Below are 25,029 nucleotides of genomic sequence, written 5' to 3'. Positions count from 1 at the left end.
ATAGTCAAAGTGCATGATATATGCAAAATAAATTGTCTTTACGAAACCCAACACTATATGTAATGAATGTATGCCAGTAACAAAAAGTTACAAACTGTTTCTGGGACTTTTAATGGGCTGAAAAACTCCAAAAGTTTAATCTTAACCTTCTATACAGTATAAGATTCAAGAGAAATGCAATTAAAAACAGGTTAAGTAGCAGAATGGGACTACGGTTCAAGGGTAATTATCAGTAATGTGAATAATATAATATGAAGTACCAACTTGAATGTTTAATCTCATAGTCTTGTATTTCTGTTAACTTTTGTTAAGAATCTCAAGTATAAAGCCTATCAGTGACTTTTACCTCCCTAAAGGCATTATTTTTATATACGTATGCAACACAAAAACAAAGACTGGAAAGAGATTTTATGTTTCTTTCCTAAAATAAAGGTTTGTTGAAAGATTTTTGATGTCTTTGAATTTTTCCTTTTCTCACTATGTGGGTCTGATTTCCTATTTTATTGTATTCTATTTTATTTCACATTGCCAAGAAAGTGACAATCTAAGTAAAAAGCACACAATATTAAAAAGGAAGTCCTTCAAGGTCTGATTGCAATGTCCTTCACTAATTGTGCTCAATAATTTATTCAAACTTCAAGACTTTTTTTTTTAAAAATTATGCTTTATATCATTTATAAATAAAATAGATTAAAGACTATGTGTTGTATTTTGAGTGACTGTGTTTCTTAAAAAAGACAAGTGGTTTTCTTTATATGTTTCTAAATTTTTCAATGGTAGAAGAAAAATATTTAATTTTAGGTTATATCTAGCTGTATTTTGTTTTTAATTTTTGGTCCAAAATGGTTTTGATTGTCCTGAAGAAATAGCATTTTATTTTTCATATTGACAAATCTAGTACACTGGAAGATGGATTTATGGATTTTCCATCCTTCTTTTTCCCTGTGCCCTATCTGCAGGAAGTTAGGTTTGTACTGTGGATAATTATGACTTACTAAATTGGACAATAATATTTGATATATGGCAAGAATATGTTTTAAGTTTATTAAATTCTTAAGGCATGAAAGAAAGTTCTGAGATTGGAAATATAATCAATAGTCTCATGAAATCAATAACTTTACTGTCCAAATACAAATGAAAAACTCAAAGTGAATTCTTAGATTTAGATCTTATTGTATTGACTTGTACAGGAATCCCATCCTAGATATTTCCAGGGTTCTGTTCAATTTTGCTACGTTTTTAAAATTTATGTTTGAATGTGTCTGTGTATGTGTGTAGTATGTGTGGTGTGCTGTGTGAATGTGTTGTGTATAGATATATGTGTGCAGATGCACATATTCCATGCTCACACATCAGAGACCAGAGAAGAACATTAGGTGTACTGTGGTAGCACTCATAATAGCATGTGTTTCCTTTGAAATGGAATTTCTTATTAACCTGTAAGCTGCAGTTTTCGGTCAGACTGGCTGACCAGCAAGCTCCAGCAATTCTCTGGTCTCTGCTCCCCATAAGGCTTGGGTCACCAGGATACAGGATACATGGATTCTGAGAAATCAAATTCAGGACAAAATACACCTTCATGGTTATGCAGGAATCTCTCTTACCCACACAGTGAGTCAGCTCGTCAGTTCCAAAGTTGCTTTTATTTTGATATTTTTGAAAATAGTCAGTCATAAGAACATTTAAGGTAAAATTCTTCCTATGCTCCAAATACAACAGTATAGAAAACAATGCAGAAGGAAGAGGAAGAAGAGAAATGAGATCTAATATCCAAAAATGTTCTCATGCTGGAATCTGAAGTAGCAGAATGTCTATGAGTGTGAGGCCAGTTTCCAATTTGGGCTACAGAAGGAAAACTTGGCTCAAACAAACATGCAAATCAAAAAAAAAAAAAAAAAAAAAAAAAGCACACAAACAAACCAAGCTAAGAAGAAGAGTATGGAACAAATATATCAAACTGAAAATGAAGTTGAGCCTGTGGGTTAGTCTTCAGGTGCAGGTCAGGATAGCAGAAAATTAATTTATTGTGATAGTGTGATGCCATGAAGATCCCATGCAATGTAGGGAACCTACTTGACCATTTTAGTTCCCAAGACAAATGGCTGAGTTGTTTCCTGTTCCCTGACCTCTGCCTCCAAGGTGCTCTGAAAGGGGAATGACACTAGCTGCTTTGTACCATGTGGGATGACAGTTGGTTTGAAGATACACACCTAGAGAGGCAGAAGGAATCTAAGCCCAAACCCAACCCAGACGCTGGCTCTCTCACTGCACGGTACAAGATCATTTGCTCAATGAACATCCTTGGAAGACAGGTATGCTACCTCCTGGAATTTTGCCCTTGATTATTGATTTTCCAGTATGACAAACCAAAGATCTTCTTCCAGGACGAATGTCAATCACATGTGATTACTGCCAGTGGAAAATATTTAGGATCCCAAAATCTGGTGACAACATTAGACATATGTAGACATCAACTGTCCCTCTTTGTGAGAATCTAAGCTTGGGGACCTGATACAAATGCTGGTACTGTAGACACTGTTCTTGCTTTAGGAATCAGTCTTTCTTTCTTTAACTGAAGAGACTGAGTCTTCTGACAGTATCCATGACATTCCATCAGGCTAAATTTTCACTTGTAAGTATAGCTCTCACACCTTCACCATTCACATTATTGAAACCTTGAGGTGACTCTCCAAAAATTCTATGAATAATCTTCTTACGCATATTGTCAAGGAAGAGAAAGTCTCAAAACTATACATGTATGGATGAATAATCAGTATAATTCTATATGAATTTACATAGTGTAAACCCAGTTTTTAAGCCAACATATACATGTAACTGTGTGTTTAAAGGAAGTTGTGAAAGTATTCACACCAGGTGATTATAAAAGATTGCTTATCAGTAGATAAAGGTGAATGGACATTTAGACTAGAGGTGGTGAGGTGGTTTGAATTAGGTGTCCCCTATAAACTCATGTGTCTTGAATTTTTGATCTCTAGCTGATGGCAATTTAGGAAGTGGAGCCTTGCTAGAAGTAGTATATTGTTAGGGATGGGCTTAGCAGTGCTATAAACAGTTCCCCTTGCCAAATTTCAGCTTACTCTCCTGCTGCTGTTTTCCACCTGCTGTGACAGAGGTAATGTCCAGACTCTGCTAATGCCACATTTCCTCTGCCATCCTGGAGCTTCCACTTGAGACTCTAAGCCAAAACAACAACAACAAAAAAATCCTTCCTTCCATCTGCTGCTTTGGTTCTGGTGCTTTGTCCCAGCAACAAGACGGTAACTGCAACAGGTGGGTAGAGTAATGATTGGAGAGGTGGAAAAGAGTTCAAGTGGGGCTGGAGAGATGGCTTAGCAGTTAAGCGCTTGCCTGTGAAGCCTAAGGACTCCAGTTCGAGGCTCCGTTCCCCAGGTCCCACGTTAGCCGGATGCACAAGGGGGCGCATGCGTCTGGAGTTCGTTTGCAGAGGCTGGAAGCCCTGGCGCGCCCATTCTCTCTCTCTCCCTCTACCTGTCTTTCTCTCTGTGTCTGTCACTCTCAAATAAATTTAAAAAAAAATTTAAAAAACAAGAGTTCAAGTGATTGACTGATGGTCCATTCATCTCTGGGTAAGATAAATGTATAATAAATAAATATTGATCTAATCTCTTTGCTGAGTAGACTTCTATGTAAATAGGTATTTCTAGGAGAAAGACTTTATCCACAAAATTTCCTTATCAGGATATCCTTATGTAAAGAATTGTTCATTGTAAATAAACCTGAGATTTATGGATTTAGGAAGCATGGTTCCTTGAAAAATGTATTATAAATTATAAAACCCTCATAGGTATAAACTGTAGATGTGTCACAATTTAAGAGTTACTGACTTTGTAAAGTTGCTTTTCAAGCAACTCATATGGAAACCTCATATCTGGTTCTTGGTCAGAGATAAAATGTACAATGTAGATAGAGAGATCTGTAAAGCCACATGGTTGTTCCAGAGACCTCTTGACTTCATCAGCACTTCTTGATTGACAGGATCCTTATAATCATTTATGAAATGTGAACTGAGTGTGGTATTTGATCTCACTTACTTAATGCTTCCCAGCTTTTTGGCTAAGATCAAATGATTTTTGAGTCACTTTGACACACTCTTACTTCCTTTCTCAGGGCATACCATTCCTCACCTTCTCTACCCAAACACTTTATTTTGATTTTTATTAAAAAGTCATAGAGGGTTGGAGAGATGGCTTAGCAGTTAAGCACTTGCTTGTGAAGCCTAAGGACCCGGGTTCGGGCTCGATTCCCCAGGACCCATGTTAGCCAGATGCACAAGGGGGCACACGCATCTGGAGTTCATCTTCAGTGGCTGGAGGCCCTGGCATGCCCATTCTCCCCCCCCCCACCTCTCTCTCTCTCCGCCTCTTTCTCTCACTGTCTGTCACTCTCAAATAAATAAATAATTTTTTTTAAAGTCATAGAATTTAGTAAACTTTTCCATACTCTTTCATTATTTGCTTAATTAGAATTTCCATTTGCAACTGTGGTAATTGTTTATTCTTTATTTTTGGTTCACTGTTTCTTCCTGGACATCTTTTACCTTTCTGACAACTCTTCATTTAATGAGCATTGACTTTATTCTATATAATTTGTAGGCATTTTTTATTTTATACTCACACAACCATGTGTGATTTTCTTCATTTTATTTATTTTACAGAGAAGAGTGAATCACAGAGGTTGAAAAACTTGCTAAGAGCACAGCCAGTAAATTAACGAGTCCTTGGAAATTCTCTAATATTCCAAAGCCTGGGAACTTATTTCTTTTCCCATCTTCTCTTTGATACTTATATGTTGTTCCAAATTTATATTTGTTGAACTTTTCTAGGTCAAAGCCTTTTTGAAACTTGGCAAAACTCTGGACTTATTTTCCAGAAATACACATGTAGAAATGAATGCAAACAACTACCATATTTCTAATTGATTTACTCTGAAATCTGCAGCAAGGGGTTAGCCAGATTAAGTGCAGCTTGAATGTATGTGATGTTATCCCTTCAGGGACAGTGCCATGCAAAGGGGTAGAAATTTCCAGATGAATAGTCTTTCCTACTGTCCTTCAGGTACACAGTTCTGAGATGGATCTGAACCCATTTCTCACCATAAGAACTTTGAAGACACACTTGGATGGCTTTCCACATTGCCTGCCTCAATGTCTCTATTTCCACAGTCCAGCTCTCTGAGTCCCCTTCAAATAACTTCAATGCAGACTCTTGATTTATACTTTTCTCTGGCTGCAACACTGTCCAAGCTAAATTAGCCTTCACATCTCTCAACTTTGGCATTCCAGTGCTGGTTTCTTTTATTCAGCTGTTTTTAAAATCCTGTTTGACCCTGCACAACAAACTGACTTGTCATCTTAATACATTCATTTATCTGATGTTCCTCATCTTGGTTCATTTCATTATCCCCAGGGAAGACTTCAAAATAACCCCCTCCCCTCATTCCATGTCACCTCTGACTCTTCCCTTTTCTCCTGTCATTATTATCAAGTCCTGTATGTTGGATGTCAGTGTATCTGAATGTCTCCTTCCACTCCACAGCCACTTCTCTCTAGACTCTTTGCCCTAGTCTTGGTAACTTTTGGTCTTAGATATTTACTTCCCTCTCTGTTACAGCTATATCTGTTTTTCCCTTTCTTCTCTCTTCCTCATTTTTGTGTCTTCTACCCTATTTCCCTAAATGATCCCTCTAAATTGTCACTTTCTTCTTTAAGTTAATTCTCATGGAATAAAATCTGAACTACGTGGCATTGCATTAGAATACAAAACAGGAAAACATGAAAAAAACAATCAAACACCATACCAGCTAGCCCCAGCTTGTATTTTCTGCCTCTTCATTGACCCTGCCTCTCTGGTTGCTTCTCATCCACGTTGACCATTCTCTGGTCTCAGAACAAATCATACTCGCTGTTGTGTCATGGATTTATAAATGCTATTGCTTTTATTGAAATGATCCTCCCTCTGTTCCCCCCTTTTGCATTAAATCATCTTTCAAGATCTGGCTTAGATGACATTTCCATCTTGATTCTTGTTTCCCATAGCTTAGCCTTCTGCAATCCTATATAGTTTTCACATTTCTATAAGTTGCCTCACAGTGTCTCTTAAACATTTCTTCCCTTTTTTATTTCCTTCAGTCTACTGTGAGGCCCATAAATGCTGGAGCCAACTGTGATTTATCTAGCTTTGCCAGTGCCTAGAAGACAGTGACCACTTCAAAATGCATGTGTCAGTCTGAATTGAAACGCCCTGAGGATGTCAAGTGAGTATTAGATGTTGGACAAAAGCATGGAGAGGGGCATGATAGACAGAAGAGACCTTATTACAAAAAAGTAATTTAAGAGAAGGGAGGTACATAATAATGGAGTTCTAATACAAAAAAGAAAGCCAGAAGTCATAAGAAGAAAAATATCCAGGAACAGAATGCAAAGCAAAGAACAGTGCAGATGATGCAGACAGATCTGGCCAGAAATGTCACTAGAGTTAACAAAGAAAATGTCCCATGAGTGACTGGAGCTAAATTTCCAAAGGACTCCTGCTCTGAAGTGGCTGTATATTTGAGACTAATTTAGTTTAACATTTTGAATTATTCTTCCATGATTATTTGTGCACACAAAGGTAACATGTACCCAACCATGTCAAGTGATTTAAATGTTATTCTCTCTTTTAAAAATGTTTTCTATACTGCCATTTCCCTTTGGAAAACCTTGGTGCTCTGGCTTTGTATCTCAAGAAGTCTGTTGAACATCCATTTCTGAGTTTCTTATATTTGACCTGATTGAAAAGGCATAGCCCAGGACTCATGGTATTTGGCTGCCCAAAAGTCTCTGAACTTTTCACAACTAAGGAACTCACCATGTTTCCTTACACAAGTCACTTGGAAACAGTTTTGATTCATTGTGTTAATTCCCTTTGGCAAATAATAGAAGGCAAATAGAAAAGTTGTGAAATCCTTTCTCATTTTATTTTATTTTATTTATTTATTTTGGTTTTATGAGGTAGGGTCTCACTCTGTTCCAGGCTGACCTGGAATTCAATTTGAAGTCTCAGAATGGCCTCAAACTCACTGCAATCCTCCTACCTCTGCTTCCTGAGTGCTGGGATTAAAGGCACATGCCACTACACCCGGCCTCCTTTCTCATTTTAATAAATAGAATAGGGCTGGAGAGATGGCTTGGCCATTAAGGCATTTGCCTGCAAAGCCAAAGGATCCTGGTTTGACTCTCCAGAACTGACATAAGGCAAATGCACAAGGGGCCACATGCAACTGGAGTTTGTTTGCAGTGACTGGAGGCCCTGGAGTGCCCATTTTATCTCTCGCACTCTCTGCCTCTTTCTCTGTCTCAAATAAAGCAATATATATGTATTTTAAAAATGCCAAAAAAAAAAAAAAAGAGCAAGGTGTGGTGGTTCATGCCTTTAATCCCAGCACTTGGGAGACAGAGGTAGGAGGATCACCTTGAGTTTGAGGCCACCTTGAGAAGAATACAGTGAATATTCCAGGTCAGCCTGGACTAGAGTAAGACCCTACCTCCAAATTAAAAAATAAAAAATAAAAAATTAGTAAGTAAATAAAGAGACTATGTTGGAGAGGTACCCAACTTTCTGGACTCAGAAGGAAAAGGATCTCCCCTAGTTGTAATAAAGATGCAGATCCTAAGAAGAGAGCTGCCCCAACATACCTCAGAAGGGGCCCAACTGAAACTAAGGACAACTGGCGAAATAAGCAAGGGTGATGTTTTCCTGTGAACTGGATACCAGCACAAAGGGGAAGGAGATCAATGCAGAGAAAAATCAACTCCTACCAAATCAGAGAGCCAGAGCCTCAGAGGCCCCCAACACCTCAGCACTGAAGCAGACCAAAAATGAACCCAACATGGCTCAGGGAAATCTTGCGGAAGAGGGGGCGGAAAGAATGTCAGAGTTACATGTTGGGTCATGATTTTCAGAGACATTTATCATACTAATAACTGGGGGCTAACTCCACAATGCACGACCCATTTTCAATAACAAGGAGGGTCTAATGGGAGGGGGTAGATCACAGATGAGCCTAAATAATGGTACCAAACTGCCTGTATTTACTGAAAAGAAAACTAATAAATTAAATTAAAAAAAAAGAAAAAAAAAAAAGAATATTTTTCAGAGCCAGGCATGGTGGCACATGTCTTTAATCCAAGCACTCGGGAGGAAAGGTAGGAGGATTGCTATGAATTCAAGGCCTCCCTGAGACTTCATAGTTAATTCCAGGTCAGCCTCTACTAAAGTGAGACCCTACCTTGAAAAAGAACAGAATATTTCTCCCATGAGTGCAGTGTACTTCTGCTGCTGGACTGTGCTGTGATAGCCTGTGTGATATAGATGGAAGTTGTAAGATTCCTTTTTCTCTCAATGCACTACCAGGTATGACTGATAATAGTCACAGTACCATATAATGGCATTTACATATTCTTACTTGAGTTGTTTTACCATTGCTTCCTTCTCTTGGGAGAAGAGACTTGGAATTCTCATGTCAATAATATAGTCAGATATTGCTGCCAAAATATCAGTGCTCTTCCTTCATGTGCCTCTTAGGATGACATTGGTGCTGAGAAGAAACAAAGACATATACATATGTATGTACATATTCATATATATGCTGCTCACCAGAATGTGATAGAATTCTATATTCCTAGCTGACTTGGAAGCAGCAAGAAGATACAAAGTGCAAATTAGAAAATGTCATGGACATAATGTTTTCAAGTGAGTACTATTGAAATTTTGCAAATATAAAATTGGAAAAGGTATTTTTATTCTTTCCCCTTGAAAAAGTTTAATTTAGGATATTAGGATTTCCTATATGTTTATGCATATATACATATTTATATATACACTCACACAGATACCAGTTTCTCCATTACATTGTAGGAGTTCCTGGACCATAAACTATCCCTGAGAATTGATTCCACACTCACTCAAATATGACTTTTCATAAGCCAAGTCCTTTAAAAATATAACATTTCATATATTTTCAGACTACATGTCAAATCAGTCTCATGCAAACATAATACTTTCACTACTTTCTTATAGCATGGTGTTGAGAGGGAAAAATTTAATATATCTGTGCACCATCTACATTAATGCAATGGTAGAATATTGAAACTGCTTTTATCTGCCACATTTTGCAAATGAAAGCGGCAGCTAATTTTTATGGTAGTTAAACTGTGAACCTGGCTCACAGTCTTGCCTCTGTGGCTGTGCCCCCTTGGTATTATTAAGGCAGTCGTCTTTATTCCACACCGTAGACTTTGAAAGCTGCTATGGATATAAGAAACCTATCATGTGGTCATGTCTACACTGGAAAATGTGTGCAGCAAATTCCTGATAGAATTCACAGGCCCTTCAAGAAATTACAGCAAAATGTCCTTGCATTTTAGGGCATGCAGTAGAGGAGACAGTGGTATATAGCCAGGCTCCCAACGACACTGCAGATGAGCTTGCCAGGAGTTCCTGAGAGAGTTTGCAACAACCTGTTTGTTGTTTTCCTTTCCCACTGTGTACATCATCACTTTCTACTTCACATACAAGGACAACATTCAATTTCCAAATGAAGCCAAGGCTAGCATTCAGTATTTGAGCCAAATATAGTTAAATCCTTCACAGAAGTTTACGACTAGCAGCAAAAAGGGCTTACAGATAAGCAACTTCTCATGTGAATATTTAAGTGGCTTGGAAAGGGATTATGTTTGAAACATCCTTATGCTTTTATGTAAATTGAGCATGCTAGAATCCTTGCTGTGATGCTGATAAACTCCTTGTATCACCCACAGTCAACAATATCATTTCTTTAGCTGTCCTGATTAGATGAGTGACATTCACTCTTGGTAAATCCCCCACAGAGTAACTTGAGCTCACATGTGCCTAGCCACAATACCAGTAATGACATGATCCTGAGGGGATTTGAAACCCTACCTCAACAAATTTATTTCTGTTTTTCAACATATATTCAAAGCAATACTTTGGCATTGTAATGTGATTCTTGACAGGGCTAAGGTAAATTCATCATGCTAAACTGAAATGTTTCTGGCAGATGTCTACCCTGTAACAATCACATTGTGTGTACTTTAATATATGGCAACCACAGCGTTACTTCCAGTTGTAAAACTTACAAGTATAATACTTTATTAATGTAAGCCTAGAGTGTAATTATGCAATGTATTATTCCACCATGTTTTTTTCATTTAGAAAAACTTTTGCAGACAGTTTGCCAACTTACAAATAATGAGAATTTTTAAACGAATACAGAAAAAATACAACCTTTTCATTTGAAAGATATTCAGACATTTTGATACTTTAAAAAAAATCATGTGCCTGCTGAAATTTAAGAAAGCATGAAAGTGAAATGTTTTCTCCTATTAAATATTAACTTTGCTCTCCATGGAAAAGTCATTTGTCCCAGGCGAATGCTCTTCCTTAAAGAAGAAATGAATAAAATGACAACAATAAGCACTGAAATATTTTAAATGTGGAAAGCTTTTACAATATTCTGTGTCATCTATATGCTTCATAACAATTTATCATATTTTAGGTCTAAAAACCTAAAACAGATTTTGCTTAAAAAATGTAATTCAAATGAATGACACATTTTTGACTTCATAATTCGTGTGACTTCTCCTCTGACTTCTGGTCTATGGCAGGTTCACTGAGAATCAAACACTCATGCAATCAAAGTACAAAACCTTCTGGCACATTCAATGCTATACTTTGCATTACCATTGCTTTATCTCTTATACCAATTATTTCAAAATAAATATTTGTAAGAACAGATAAAACCCTTAGTTCCTATTTGATGATCCAGTTTCCAGAGATAAACTGAATTTTTGCCAGGGAATCTGCAATGATTCCCTTCAAGTATCAATCTCTATTACTAGGAAAAAACAAAACATAAAAACACCAAACTGGTTTAATTTTATCTTGATGGTTCCCTTCCTTTCTCTCTTAGGATTCTTTACAATATTCTCTATGACCTCCTTGAAATTTCACTGATATTTATAATCTGTCCTTAAATATTTATGTTTTAAAATAATTATTCTTTAAGACAGAATTCCATCCCATGACACTTTTTGTGAGTTAGTATGAAAATAAAATAGTTAAAAAGCTAAAAAAAAGTTGGGGGCATTTTATTATGACTATGGAAACGTGTATGATGCATGGGACTAATAATTTAGATAGCCTCTATGAGCCAGTAAACACCCTCCCAGACCAACAAAACATTGTAGTATGCCCCATGGAGAACTGGGATCATGTTAGGCAAAAAGACAAGGATTAGTAAGAATATAACATTGGAAACTTTACTCATTAATTTTACAGTAGTTGGAGGCTAACCAATGAGATTTGAGTCATACAACATCTAAGACTTCTACCTGGAACCAGGCTTATACATTAAGCCAGCTATGGAACTATTCACTTAACAAATTGATTAGGAAGCAGTAAATGGTTAGCAATTTGGTGGTTTAGTTTGAAAAGGTCAAGCTATAAAGTGTGTCTCACCCAGTAGATTATTTGTTCTCTGTTGTTTTTATAGTGAGTTGTGGTTTATGTGTGATTCTCTCCATTACTTAATGCATGGATGTCATTCCTATGCGAATTTGTTTATTAACTTATTCATTTAAAGAACAACAAACATACACTTGAAAATGTCTTTTCTACCAGGGCCTCTGGACATTGTCTGTCCATGTCACCTTGCTCCTTATGGTCCTCCCACCCCACCCCACTCACCTTACCCCCAATCAACCAACCCTCACACTGCCTTTCCGAAGATATTACCATGTTAGGGAGTTGGACATCTCACTTTGGCATTGTTTTCCCACTATCACTACCGTGAAATCTCTCATAAAACTCTGGAGAAGTTTCCTAGTAGTGCAGAAGCTGTTCAGTGCACCTTCAAATTGAATATCATGCTTAGGGGAAACTTAGCATATGCATCCAAAAACATAAATATTGTCTGAAATTTCTACAAAGTTGATTTGATTTATCATTCATATGGAGAGTAGATACATAGGTGACAGATAGATGATAGATAGATAGATAGATAGATAGATAGATAGATAGATAGATAGATAGATAGATACTAGACAGAGTTAACAAGGGTATTCCCCTAGGACATGCTTTCTAGTGGTTTCCAGAAATGTCCATAATACAGTTACCTCTCCCTGATCTGTCCCTGCTATGAGTCCTTGTTCAGTCCCTTACCATCTTTGTGTCATAAAAGAATGCATGATGTTTCCGCTGCTTATCCAAATTCATTCTCCATCACCTCTGGTCCATTAGTCACAATGCAACCTTGTAAAATGCAATCAAAATTTGATAATTGTGATGTCATGGTATTATTGAATAAAATCCTTGGATGCTTCAATGCCCTTCAGAACTTGAGTCCAGACATCTCCAGACCTTTTATGTTCCTTCTTGTCACCTCTTCCTGTCTCTAAACCCTCTCCTCCCTCAACACACCTTCTCTACCATTATCAATCTCCTTCTATTTATATGTCACTTGTGTTCTTTGCCCTGTCCTTCACCTCTCTTCCAACTCATCTCGTCACATGCTTTTTGGAATAGGATTCTACCTTAATGGGTTTTATTGACATTTGTTTATATGTATATGTATATATATATATGCAAATGTATATATATTACAAGTTATAGCCCACCTGTGGTTTTAGTATTTCTCAGTTTGGGACACTTAACAAGATTCTTTCCAGGTTATAATTTTTTCTGAACTTTTTATAATTTCATGTTTTCCATCCTGCTGAATCTTCATTATCCATTCTTATGTCAATAGGCATATAGGCAGATTCTCATTCTTAGCTATTGCCAATAAAGCAGCAATAATAAACTGCTCTACTTGGCTGTGCAAAAAAATCTATCTGTGCCTCACAACTGTGTTTCTCTATATTCATATGCATTCATTCTCTCTAAATTTAGAACTTTTTGACACACAACATAATCACATCACAGGCTCTTATCCACAGCACTGACTAGCAGATATGCCTTGACTAACTGGGTGGCTATATGAGTCACCCATTAAACTGTTACAAGTTTAGTTAGCATGGAACTGATATCTAAGACTGATACTAGAACTACATTAGCTCAAGAGTGATTATATTAAAGTCAGATAATATCATATTAACTTGTCCTATTAACATTGTTATGTTTATATAAAGTTCCTCAAAATTACATTTCTGCTGTGGATCTCCTCATGTTGGTACTGACCCAGAATCATGTCAGGCTGTGAAGAAAGGCAAACTTCATTGCCACCTTTCATATGACACCTTTCTTTGTAAACCTAATCATTTATAGTACTGGTAACTTCTTTCTTTGAGTCCTCAATTTTCAGTTTGTAATAGGGCCAAATAATAGTATGAAAGATGGATGATCATTGAAACAAAATTGTTGAGAAAATAGCTGGAATATCTACTAAAGTTCTTGATGTAGTATATTTGACTAGCTGTCCATGTTAAAGAGACACAAACTTTCAAAAGCTCAGTGTAGCAGTCCATGCCTTTAATTCCAAGGCTGGGGAAGCAGGGGTAGGAGGGGTGGCAGTGGACAAAGGTAGAAGGATTGTTGTGAGTTTGAGACCAGCCTGGGGCTATATAGCAAATTCCAGGTTAGCCTGGGCTGGAGTGAGACTCTACCTTGAAAAATCAAGAGAGAATTAGAGAAAGAGAGAGAGAGAGAGAGAGAGAGAGAAACTTTCAAGAGACTACCCCCTTCTTAGTATATATATTACTTTGGTACATCTTAGGAATACACAATCAAATGATTGGATTTGGACATGTGCATATGCGCACACACAAACTTACTACCTCATTAGAATACTGGCAGAAAACAGCTCACTCAAAGGGCTTGATTGAAGGGAGTTTTTAATAAAAGATTGCCTGAAGAAAGGTCATCAGTTTTAAGGAAATCCACCAGGGAATCTGAAGTGATAGGATTTTACAACACTGGAAACCATTCCTTCTCCAAACTGAAGGGGTCCTGTGAGGCAGCAGTAGCTAGGCAAAGGGAACTCTGTGTCTGAGCCATGTACACAGAGAAGCATATCAAAACGCTGCCCAGCAGGAATGGGCACCAAAGTCTACAATGGGCGTTAATGGCTTGATTGGTCTCTCCTATCATCTTCTGATTTCCACTGATGTCAACCATCAATTGAAGACTACTAAAATTCAGAAAATAAAACACTTAAACTGGGGAATAAGCAGATCCTGAGGGGTAACGCACAATCATAAGAAGGACTTCAGAAACTCATTTGTCTCCTCGCCTAACTAGGAGGAAACATCACCAATCATAAGTGGACAAAAGAGAATAACATATTTCTGGTTGGTTCAGTTTATGGCCAAGACATGTAATAAGAATCAAGTAGCATGGGTGGCTATGATTTCCTGTGTTCTTTAGAGTCCTAGCTAGGCTAAACATTCATGGTAGAAATGATGGGAGACAAGAATCAAGGCGGGTAAAATTTCATGTACCCATTCTGGTTTCAAGAACACTTGTGATTGAATCTACTTATGATATTTAACATCATTTTAATATTTCAAAGGAAATAAAGCAATCTATAGAATAGGTTCAAAAATAGTAGGCTTCCTAGGCCTATCAGTAACTAAGAATGTAAATTTAAGAAGGAAGCTTAGGTAATCTCTCCCAGTTTTTTCATCTGTAAAATGGAAGTAAAACTGAACAACCTAAAGATTCACAGTTTTGAGAACATCAAATGAGAAAATGAATTTGGTTTCCTTTTGAAAAGTTTAACAAGCTCTACAAATGTCAGACCCTATCACTTGGATGCTATCTCACAAAGCTGGTCCCCAGGTATATGCTAGTTAATGATCACATCCTCTCTTTTGGACTATCTTTCCTCAACACATGGAGCACTTCACTCAACTCCAACTTAAACATCACACACAAAGGAAAGATAAGCAGTAAGAAAATCCAAATGTATTGGCAATACTGCTGCATGTTAAAAAGAAAGAATTGAAGTCACGTTGAACTTCATTTTCGTGGTGCATAACTCCTCTTTCCATAGGTCCTATTAACTTCAAAGGGAGCTCTGTGCATGTAAATGATTATATTTATTGGATGCGCCAACTCCTTCTTATCCTCTGGGCACAATTAGAAATATCATAGAAAAATGAATGTTAGAGACTTGGATCCATATTTGATATTCTATAGGAAATTTCCCATCGTTACAGATGTTAAAAATCCTGCCCAATGGTCCAGTTATGATTTTGTACTAGTCCCTCTTCTATATTCTTAGAATTATGTTTTTCTGTGGTTTTTGAATATTCCTACAGTAATGGAAAACTATTGTCTGTAGGTCTGGATAAACTGATGATAAACTCTTGGCCCTTGTACAAGTTGGCTTAGTAATAAAAATCTGGACTGGATAACCTTTGTCTTTCAAGCAACCTGTTAGTGCTTCCTTGAGATTATTCCATTAGTACTTATAACAACTCTGCTACTTCAAGTTCACTCTGGGAACTGCTATTAGAATCAGTGTCTGGGTACTAAATTCCAGTATGCTCAGTTTATTAGTACATCCACTAAACTACTGTAATTTCAGGGTTCACTGTAAATTCAGGCCATTATCAAACCTCTTGTTAGGTAGTGAGGATTCTCTAATTGAAATCTCCACAACCAATGCAAAGACATACTGCATATGGAATTCTGTGGTTCTTACTCCATTTGTTGTTTAGTTAGTTTAAATTCAGGACTCTCATGGCTCACAACAGAACTGTCTCCATTACTGTGTGTGACAAACATCTTAATGTCCCCATTCTGTTCCACCATAAATATAAAGCTCTTGCAAGTGTTATGGACATGTGCTTCAGCAATGTGTGGGCGTGTGCTTGCATGTGTATAAATTCATCTGAGAGGACAGGTTAACTCTTCAGCTGCATAATCTTTAGAGTGACAAAATGGAAAAAATAAGAATGCCTCACAAATTAAGTATTTAGATCCATCATGAAACAGAGAACATTATAATTAAATGATGGAAAATCTGTTCTTGAATTGTACCCATGTGCAGTGGTGCTTTGAAAGACATAAATGCTTTTTACTAATATTTTTGTAAGCAATACAATTAAAGTGTTTTATTCCAACTAGCCTTGTAGACAAATAAATAAACCATACCTTAGTAATTTGGTTCCTTTAAAATTATGTGTGAGAAATAAATAAGCAAGGAGTGTCTAATTTTAGTAAATATTTATAGAGCAAAACAATCCAAAGTCTATATAACAATCAAATTTCCAGTGAAAATGTGTGTAAGTAGGTTTATTTTGAAAGGAAAAATCCTACTCCCAGTGTCATAACCAATTAAATTCTCCAGGTAATGACCCCATTTGCATAGTGAGCGGAACCCACAAGTGGGAATTTTAATGGGTACGCCACCTGAGTACGGTAATTGAGAGTGACACAACTTGAACTAGTTTTGTGCTTACCCCACTGAAAATTCTACTCATATTATTTTTAATGTCAAGCTACAAGTCAAATTTCAACATGATGGATTTGTTCTTTTTTAAGCACCGAGTTTGAATAAAAGAAATGCAATGCATATCTTTGCTTGAACTAATCTGTATTTCTGTTTCTCACCATTGCTTCATTTTCCTCAGTGATTGGGATTTAATTTTATTCATTAATTTAAGAATAATTAGATAAAAAAATTATGTCCTCAGCAGCTAAATTGCTTTTGGATTGCAATTTAATGTACTTTTACGAGAATATGTATTCCAGTTAAGCTGGCATAATAGTTTACTAAAATGTAATTGTGTAAATATGTCCAATTATTTTTTCTGATGATCTAACAAAACCAAATATGATATGTATTCTGGGTTTTTTTTCCCTCTCTTCCTTCACCTCAATACCAATGAAACATGGTTTCTGTGGAGCTGATCAGAGACACCTTGTCATCTAAAGGTGTTACTTTTAAGATCTTCTCCTTATCTCTCAGGCACAATTCATGTCCTTGAAAGAAGTGTGCATTCTGATAGACGGGTCACTTGACGTCCCCATTAAATTAAATAATAAAGGTGATTTTAAAACTTTAAAAATCAGACACACATGATGAACTGTGCTTTCTAGGTTTGGTGGTGACATTTCAGCATTTCTTTTGTTTCACTCTCAGATTGCTTTCAATGCTGTTTGTAGGTGTTTGACACCACTCCGTCACATCTGTAATTGGCGGAGCATCCAGCAGACAGGCTCTGTACATCTTTACACTGCAACCTACCAAGTTAAGAAATGTATCGGTTCAATATAAAACAGCAGGCTGTTTTTAGACATAGTTACTAGTGCACAAGCTTTAATATGGCCTGGCTTCATCCTATAATGAGATCTTTTGGTTCCCCGCTCAACAGGCTTTTATTCCTTTTGCAAAAGGCTATGAACTATGTCAAGTGGAACAGCTGCTTTTGTCCACCCTCTTTCTTGGCTTTGGAACATAACTCCTTTGCTTCTACGCCTTTATGCATCAGACAGAACTTAAGAACCTTTGCAGTTTTTCAAGCTAAACTTAGAATTTGTTTGAATGTGCTTTTTACTGTTTTCTTAATAATTACATTCTCAACTAAGTCTTACCAAATGACCCACCTGGAAGTGAATTACTAATTGTGGAGCCGGGCTTTGTCTTTAATATGCATTTCTACCCTCCAGGTGGGTAATGACTCAATAGGTTCCCTAAAATTATTTCTTCACTAAATTAATGGTTCTCACCTTGCACTGCCCACATAGGATGAGGCAAGGCATCCCACATATACATAAAGGACAAACAACTAGAACAAGAACTGCCAGCCATAGTTCAACTGGGAGGCAAGGAAACACTGACTTGACATCTGGCCCTGGTGGAAAATGTCATGCTCTGTCCCAGCATGATGAAGAACATGATGGTGCAGGCTTCTGCTTGCGAGAGACTCTGCTTTCTAGGTGGGAGGTGCCCATGACTTTTCCTTTCATCTCCAGATTAGCAGTTGATGTCATTAAAATTTGATCTTCTGTGCAGACTTCTGAGTCACAGTCTTTTAAAAGTAAGGGAGTGGGCATGTTCACTGGGAACTTTGCTTGTTCAACAGGAATGTACACAAGTATAGCCAGCAACGGGTTTGTGCAAATCCACTTCCATCTTAGGGCTGGCACATAATGTTAGCCTTTTTCCTCACTCTCTTTCACTTTAACACAATCCTCTGAAATAATCTGAAGTGGCTATGTAAACATAGGTAGCCTGTCTGAGCTAAGAGTTTTATCTTCCTGTGAGAGATACAAACCTTCCTGGGGCCAAATATTCTTTAGGATTATGCAAATTCCTTGAGGCACCTAGTACCAAATCAAGCACACAGAAAACATTCACCATAAATTGATTCCCTGAAGGAAGACAAAGGGATGAATGTTGAGAAGGCTCCAATGCAATGCTTAATCCTTGAATAAAAATGTAAATAGTAAATGTCGAACCAAGCCTGTCAATGAATTAAGCATTGTTTGAAACAACATTAGTATGCTTTACTGCACCAGTGAAAAGAAGGAGAAAAATGGCATTTGATGAAATTTTATTTAATTAATTTATTTTTAGATTAGCTGCAGTAATCCTATAACTCTACAAATCACATGTAATAGGAAGGGGAGTAAAGGTCTTGTATAGTCTTTAATTAAAAGCAATGCTTGGTAGGAATATGGGATCAGGTGGTAAAACACTTGATGCAAAATATGGGGACTTGCCAAGCAACTCATGGTCTAAGCTATTCAGCAGCAAACAACCTGACATGATGCTCACCCAAATGCAATAGTGGCACCAGCCATGGTGGGTAACCAACTGCTCTTGAATTGGCTAATGGATCTACTCAGTGGAATGGAACACATAGCTGAACTGGAAAACAAGTCAGAACCATATCCAAAGATCCAGTCTGCTCTCCAATATCAAGTTCCCACCAATCTTGGGCTACAAGAGGGCCTACACTTATTAAATTCCCTCAAAGATAATAATGGTTATTCCATTTATCTGGTACTGGCTTAACTCACCATTGCAGACTCTGCTTCTCTTTTTCAGAGGGACACAGAACCTGAGGAGACATTGAGCCCATCACATCTCACCAGAGCCACAGCTGAAACCACAGAGTACTTGGGGACCCAAGCAAAAGTGCTACTTTCTTGGTGAACCTGGAACCAGCACAAGGGTAAAGGAGATAACACAGAGAACACTCAACTCATACCAAACCAGATATCCAAGAGACTCAGAGGCTCCTGAAACCTCATCACTGAAGTAGACCTAAAATAAACCCAGCATGGCTCAGGGAAATTTGTGGAAGATGGGGTAGAAAGATTGTTACAGCCACAAATTGGGACATTCATTATGCACAGACACATTGCCTCTTTCCCATAACTGATGGCTACCCCCACAATGTATGTCCCACAATCCCCAATGAGAGGGGGTTCCTTCAGAGGGGCAAGTGTAGGGAGGAGGCTAATGATGGTACCAACATGGCTGTTTACACACTGAGTATGTACAAAACCAATAAAGAAAAAAATATATATATATGGTGACTTGAATTCAAATTCCCAGCACCTGTTAAGTGCCAGTGTGATAACACTCACCTGTGACCTCAGTGCTAGCTAGCTAGAGACAGGATCTTCAGGACATGCTGGCTAGCTAGACTAGCCAAATCAGTAGTCTCCAGGCTTAGTAATCAACCATGTCTAAATACATAAGGTGAAGAGCAATTGAGGAAGACATTTAAAGTTGACCTCTAGACTACACTCACACCTATACACAAATGTGCCCACTAATATCTTGAGTGCATATACATACATGTATATCTACCTAATCTTACTAGTACTGTTATATATTTAATCTCTTACTAAAAGTTATTAATAGATAAACTATAGTTGGGAAAATGGGTACCAAATCTAAGCATTTAACTCACATTCAAGAAGGCATAGCACATGGTTCCTGGGCTGAAGTTTGAGCTTGACTAGTGTTTAGCATCTGATGAGTAAAGTGCTGGAGTCTAGGGCACTCACTGAGTTTATGTGGATAAAGAGTGGAACACTATTACATAAAGTTGACTTGGTTATTCTTTGAACCTCTCAGATAACTGCTGACTGCTCAAGTGAGGCAAATGGTTACAGAGTGTGAGAATCAAAACCAAAATTATTATTTTTCTAAATACATATAGTTTCTTCTAAATAGTTACACTTTGAGTTAAATACTAACTACTGAACTTTTTTTCAAATAGACATTGAAAATCCTAGATGGATATATTGCTGATGATTTGTTTTTATGTAAAATTCATTAAATGTAATACACAGTCTCATAAATCTTTGAGTATTTTTGCTTGCTGTTCAATGTCAGCATATATAAAATAGTTTCCTTAGTTTTATAAATTGAGATGTATTTTCCAAAGAAAATAAATCAAATTTATCTACTTAAAAGCATAAAACTAGCTGAGTATTGTGTCTCATGCCTATTAAGTTCAGCCCTTGGGATGTTGAGGCAAGAGTCATGCTGTGAGCTGGAAGCCAGCATGGGTTATGTTCAGTAGTTGCTAGACCAGCCCAGGCTAGAGTATGAGATCTTTTCTCAAAAAGCTGAAACAAGCCAACCAAAACAAAACAAAAAGTAAACTTGATTTTTTGAAATATTATGAATTCTTAAATGAACACTGCATTTTGCTACCACACCAACTATGACTTATGTTACAAACTGCCTTACATGTTCCTGAGCACATTTGTTGGTAGAAATCTTCTGATGTACATAAGGAGAATAGAAAATCTTCAGAAAAGGATGTAACAGCATAGAGAAAATTTCTAGTTTTATGTTATAGTTGAGTTCATTCAAACAGTAATCAATTAATTTATCAATTTGATATGAAAGCATGATAAAGACATTTTAATAAAGAAATCAGGATTTTTAATTTTAAAATATTCAGGATAATACAACTCCAGTTTTAAAATATTCCACATTAATAAGGAGACCAAATATATAACAGTAAATTAAAGCATCAAGTCAGGATAGCCATATAATTTGACAAAGCATTTTCCATATAGGAATTCTAAAACATATTGCAAGTACTTTCACATTTGCCTATCTGTACTTTGAGTTATATATACAAGATACTTTATGGAATGACTGCCCAGAGTAGATAGTGAAGAAAATATTAAGTACACAAGTATAAAAGGAAAACGCTGGTATCCACTAAAGTTACAGAAATAGTATTTCAAAGGTGCTAATTCTTTCAATGCAAATAGTAGCAGAGGGTATACCTAGGAGCACACAAATATCTTGATGGAAAAATTTTACAGGCTTAAGAATCCAAATAATCTAACAACTCTAGGCTATTAAGAGGCTGTATGTCTTGAAATATTTGCCATCCATATATGCTAACATATAGACATAAATTAAATTAACTTTGCGTTTATGGAATTATTCGGATTCTGGTCATGTTTGATACAACAAATTAAAGGCACTTTTTAAAAGAGGGTGGGGATAATAGTTATTTACTAAGATTCTGGTTAACAAATTAAAGTTGCTCTTTAAAGAGGAAAAGACAGCTATTGACTAGTATTGCATTTAAGTGAACAATTAATAGTGTATGTAAATAGCAGTAAAGAGTTTTTTTAAAAAAACATTCCTTTAAATAATAATTTGATAACAAACTAAGTTTTACTCAAAGGCAAAGCACAGGTGACATAAAGGCTTCCTAAAAATACATTATCATTGTTGTAACAATTGATTTTTTTTAAATCCCAAACAACCAGAAATAAACAGCTAATAGAAAACTTTTAAAACATACTAAGAGATTATAGTGAATGAATTCTGGTGACAAAGTAGGAGATATCAAACTCATGGGAGAATACATGTATAAAAATTTACTCTTCCTTTTACCTGGGCTATGTAGAGGCTGGATGGCTCAATCTACATAATTCTTGTCACAGAGTTCCTACTTCCTTACGACTTTAGCTCACCAAAATGACTTGATATAACGTTATAATGCTGAGATCTAGTCATGGTAGTAGAAACCTGGTGTTCATCCCACAGCACAGGGAGAAGGTGTCAATGGAAGCACACTACACTTATAAAACATCACCCACTTGCTAAAAAACAAACCAAAACATGCAGATCACCCTTCCCCCAAAAGATTTAAATCTTTTAAAATATATGAAACTTTTGAAAATAAATCAAAATAGAGTACTAAGATTTTAACATTTTAAAATAAGCCTCTTAATTTTAGTAAAATTGGTCCAAAGTGTTCTATTTTTGGTCAAATACAGCTATGTGGATAAGGTATTATTTTTTAATCAAATATTTCATCATAACATTTAAACTGTGTGTAAAAATGTATAGTTGTATTAGTTCATCTAAATTTTACACAAACATATTGCTACAACTAAAATGAAACACGTGCCGAAGGTGTTTCCTTTCACTTGCTGTGGACAAACACAGCAGGTTATCCACCTAAAACTTTGTCCAAAATTAAAGAAACGCCTTCCAGTAGTAGATAAATCTTAATCACTCATCTTCAGAGGTTGCTCCAAGGCCACATTCTCCTTCAAGCCTTCCACGGTGTTCTGTTGGTTCTCTTCTGCTTATTCTTCTGGTTTCCCTTTCTCAGCAGTCCTCATGCTGGTCCAGTCCTTTGACCCTCTGTTGCACTGCATGCTGCTATGGAGGGGAGTGGCATGCTCTCTCCCCATGCCTTTGGGGCCATCAGCACTCAGTGTTTGCTGAACAAGGGAGCAGGTAGAGAATGGCTGCAGATCAGCCATAGGGGTCTCAGGACTATGAGGGCTGCCTGCCCGAGCTTACTTTCACATACAGAAAACTTACTTTTAATTTCTATTAGATAAATAGTGAAAAATACATGATGTGTTTTAAATACCTGCAGGTGGATAATGTATTTAGAGCAAAGTTCTCCTAAGAACTGTAAGAAGAAACAGAATATCAAGAAAAAGGAGACATTTAACATTTGTGTGTGTGTGTGTGTGTGTGTGTGTGTGTGTGTGTGTGTGTGTATGTTCCCCAGTTAGCATAACCTAAAAAGCTTTGAAATCTAGTGAAAACTTCACATATTAAACCATGTAGATTTGGGGAGAGAGAAAGGCTGTTAGAAATTACTTAAAAAGAATGAGTTAACAGTGCAAATACTGAGTTGTTTCATGAGAATCTTACTATGTGCTTTTCTTCCCCATAAGAAAAACACAGAAATGTTCTCCATTTTAACATGAACGTAAGATAAATACTCATGAAGGAAAACAAATTCCGCAGCATTCCATGCATATTTCCAAACAGTCTGAAGATTCACAACAGGCATCCATGATGCCACAATCCATGTCACAAGGGCAGTTGCAGTCGTCCCCCATGTCATCACCACAACAGCAGCAGCAGGCTTCCGAGGTGCAGATGCCACACGAAGCTTGCCCCAGGACGATATTGCAGAGGGTCAGAAATTCACAGAACAGGCACGCCAGGATACAGTGGACACAGCAGTCTTCATTGTCAGATGGAAGGGGACCACGGAAGAGAAAGAAGGAAAGGACAAAAACAGACATGTTATCAAAAGACTATGTGTGAATGCATTCAAGTTACAACCTAAACAACCTGTGCAGTCTCAGTGTGTGTGTGTGAGTGTGTGTGCGCATGTGCCAGAAGCACACAAGTAGTTCACATTGCATTTTAGATGCATAATCTTTAGATTTAGATTCTACAGTAGAAAAAAAAAATCTAAGTGTGTGTGTGTGTGTGTGTGTGTGTGTGTGCACGCGCGTGTGTTCACTCTGATCTACTGTGCATAGCTTTTGATCCTAAATACCATTTCTCTGTTTCTTCCTCACCTACAATCTATTGATCTCAATAATACTGGGAAAAGCAATTCCACAACAGTAATTAAATAGGATGTTCCTTCATTTGTTCCCTCATGGGCTTCATAATTGGAAAGGAAAAACTATGAAATACTGTATATATTGACCATTAATTCAATTTTTTAAACCAGAATCCAGCAAAGGACACTTTTCAGTTTTCAATTGACTTACTTTCTTTTTTCTTTTTTTACTTTTTGAGAGAGAGGCAGGGGAGAGAGAATTGGCATGTCAGAGCCTCAACCATTGAAATCAAACTCCAGATGCTTGTGCTGCCTAGTGGGCATGTGCAACCCGGTGCTTCCCTCTCCTTTGTGTGTCTGGCTTACATGGGATCTGGAGGATCAAACATGGACACTTAGGATTTACAGGCAAGTGCCTTAACCACTATGCAATCTCTCCAGCCCTCAATTTATTTTTATTACAAACAAATTTAAAGAAAAACAGTGAACACTCTACGTGCTTCGAAACATCCTTCCTAGTTCTTCTACCTAAGTCTAATAAGGGATTAGCAAACATGAATGACATGGTACCTTTACCACTGCCTCTGATGGGAAAGGACATTCCATCTCTCCTATTTCCTGGTGCCTTTCTAAACAACAGTGCTCCCTACGTACCATAAACTGACAAAAAGGTGAGAATCAAACAGATTACTATATAATAAGTCTACTATATCAATTCTAAGATTCTTTTTTTTTAAATTTTGAAACAAACAGGAAAACCAGTTGGAGAGGGTTTTTTTTTTGAGATATCACTACTTTATTTCTTTAGTATACATAATAAAATAATTTGCTTGAGATATTGGTGCAACATTAAAAATATTTATGATTTTCCTGAATAATTTTTGGTGTGTTCTATGGATTTGGGAGGTTTGTGTTCATATTTTGTACAATGTAAATTTTCTTGTGTTGGGAATCAAATTGAGGGTCAGTGGTAAAGCAATTTCCTAGCATGCATAAAAAAACCCTGATGTCCTTCCAAATATTTATAGATATTTTCACTGTTTCTAGGGTTTTTGTTTTTCTAAGCATTAAACTTTTGCAAATCTCCTAGAACACCCAGTAAGATTTTTGGGTTACAGAATTCATATGTTGAGTCTTATAGGAAAATAGCAAATTTGTCCCAA

At 36.9% G+C, this 25,029-nt stretch overlaps 1 protein-coding gene across 1 annotated transcript in view; it reads right to left on the bottom strand.

Annotated features, from left to right (window-relative positions):
- Positions 1–20,956: 20,956 nt before the first annotated feature.
- The window catches only part of Mdfic (MyoD family inhibitor domain containing), a 93,277-nt gene continuing 89,204 nt past the window's right edge, over positions 20,957–25,029 (bottom strand). The window contains exon 4 of the mRNA XM_045160810.1: positions 20,957–23,536. Coding sequence (XP_045016745.1) covers positions 23,289–23,536 — 248 coding nt within the window. The 3' untranslated portion in view covers positions 20,957–23,288. The remainder of the gene's footprint in view (positions 23,537–25,029) is intronic.

Source organism: Jaculus jaculus, chromosome 10, assembly GCF_020740685.1.
Source record: "Jaculus jaculus isolate mJacJac1 chromosome 10, mJacJac1.mat.Y.cur, whole genome shotgun sequence".
Lineage (NCBI taxonomy): Eukaryota > Metazoa > Chordata > Mammalia > Rodentia > Dipodidae > Jaculus > Jaculus jaculus.
This window is presented reverse-complemented; position numbering and strand designations above follow the sequence as displayed.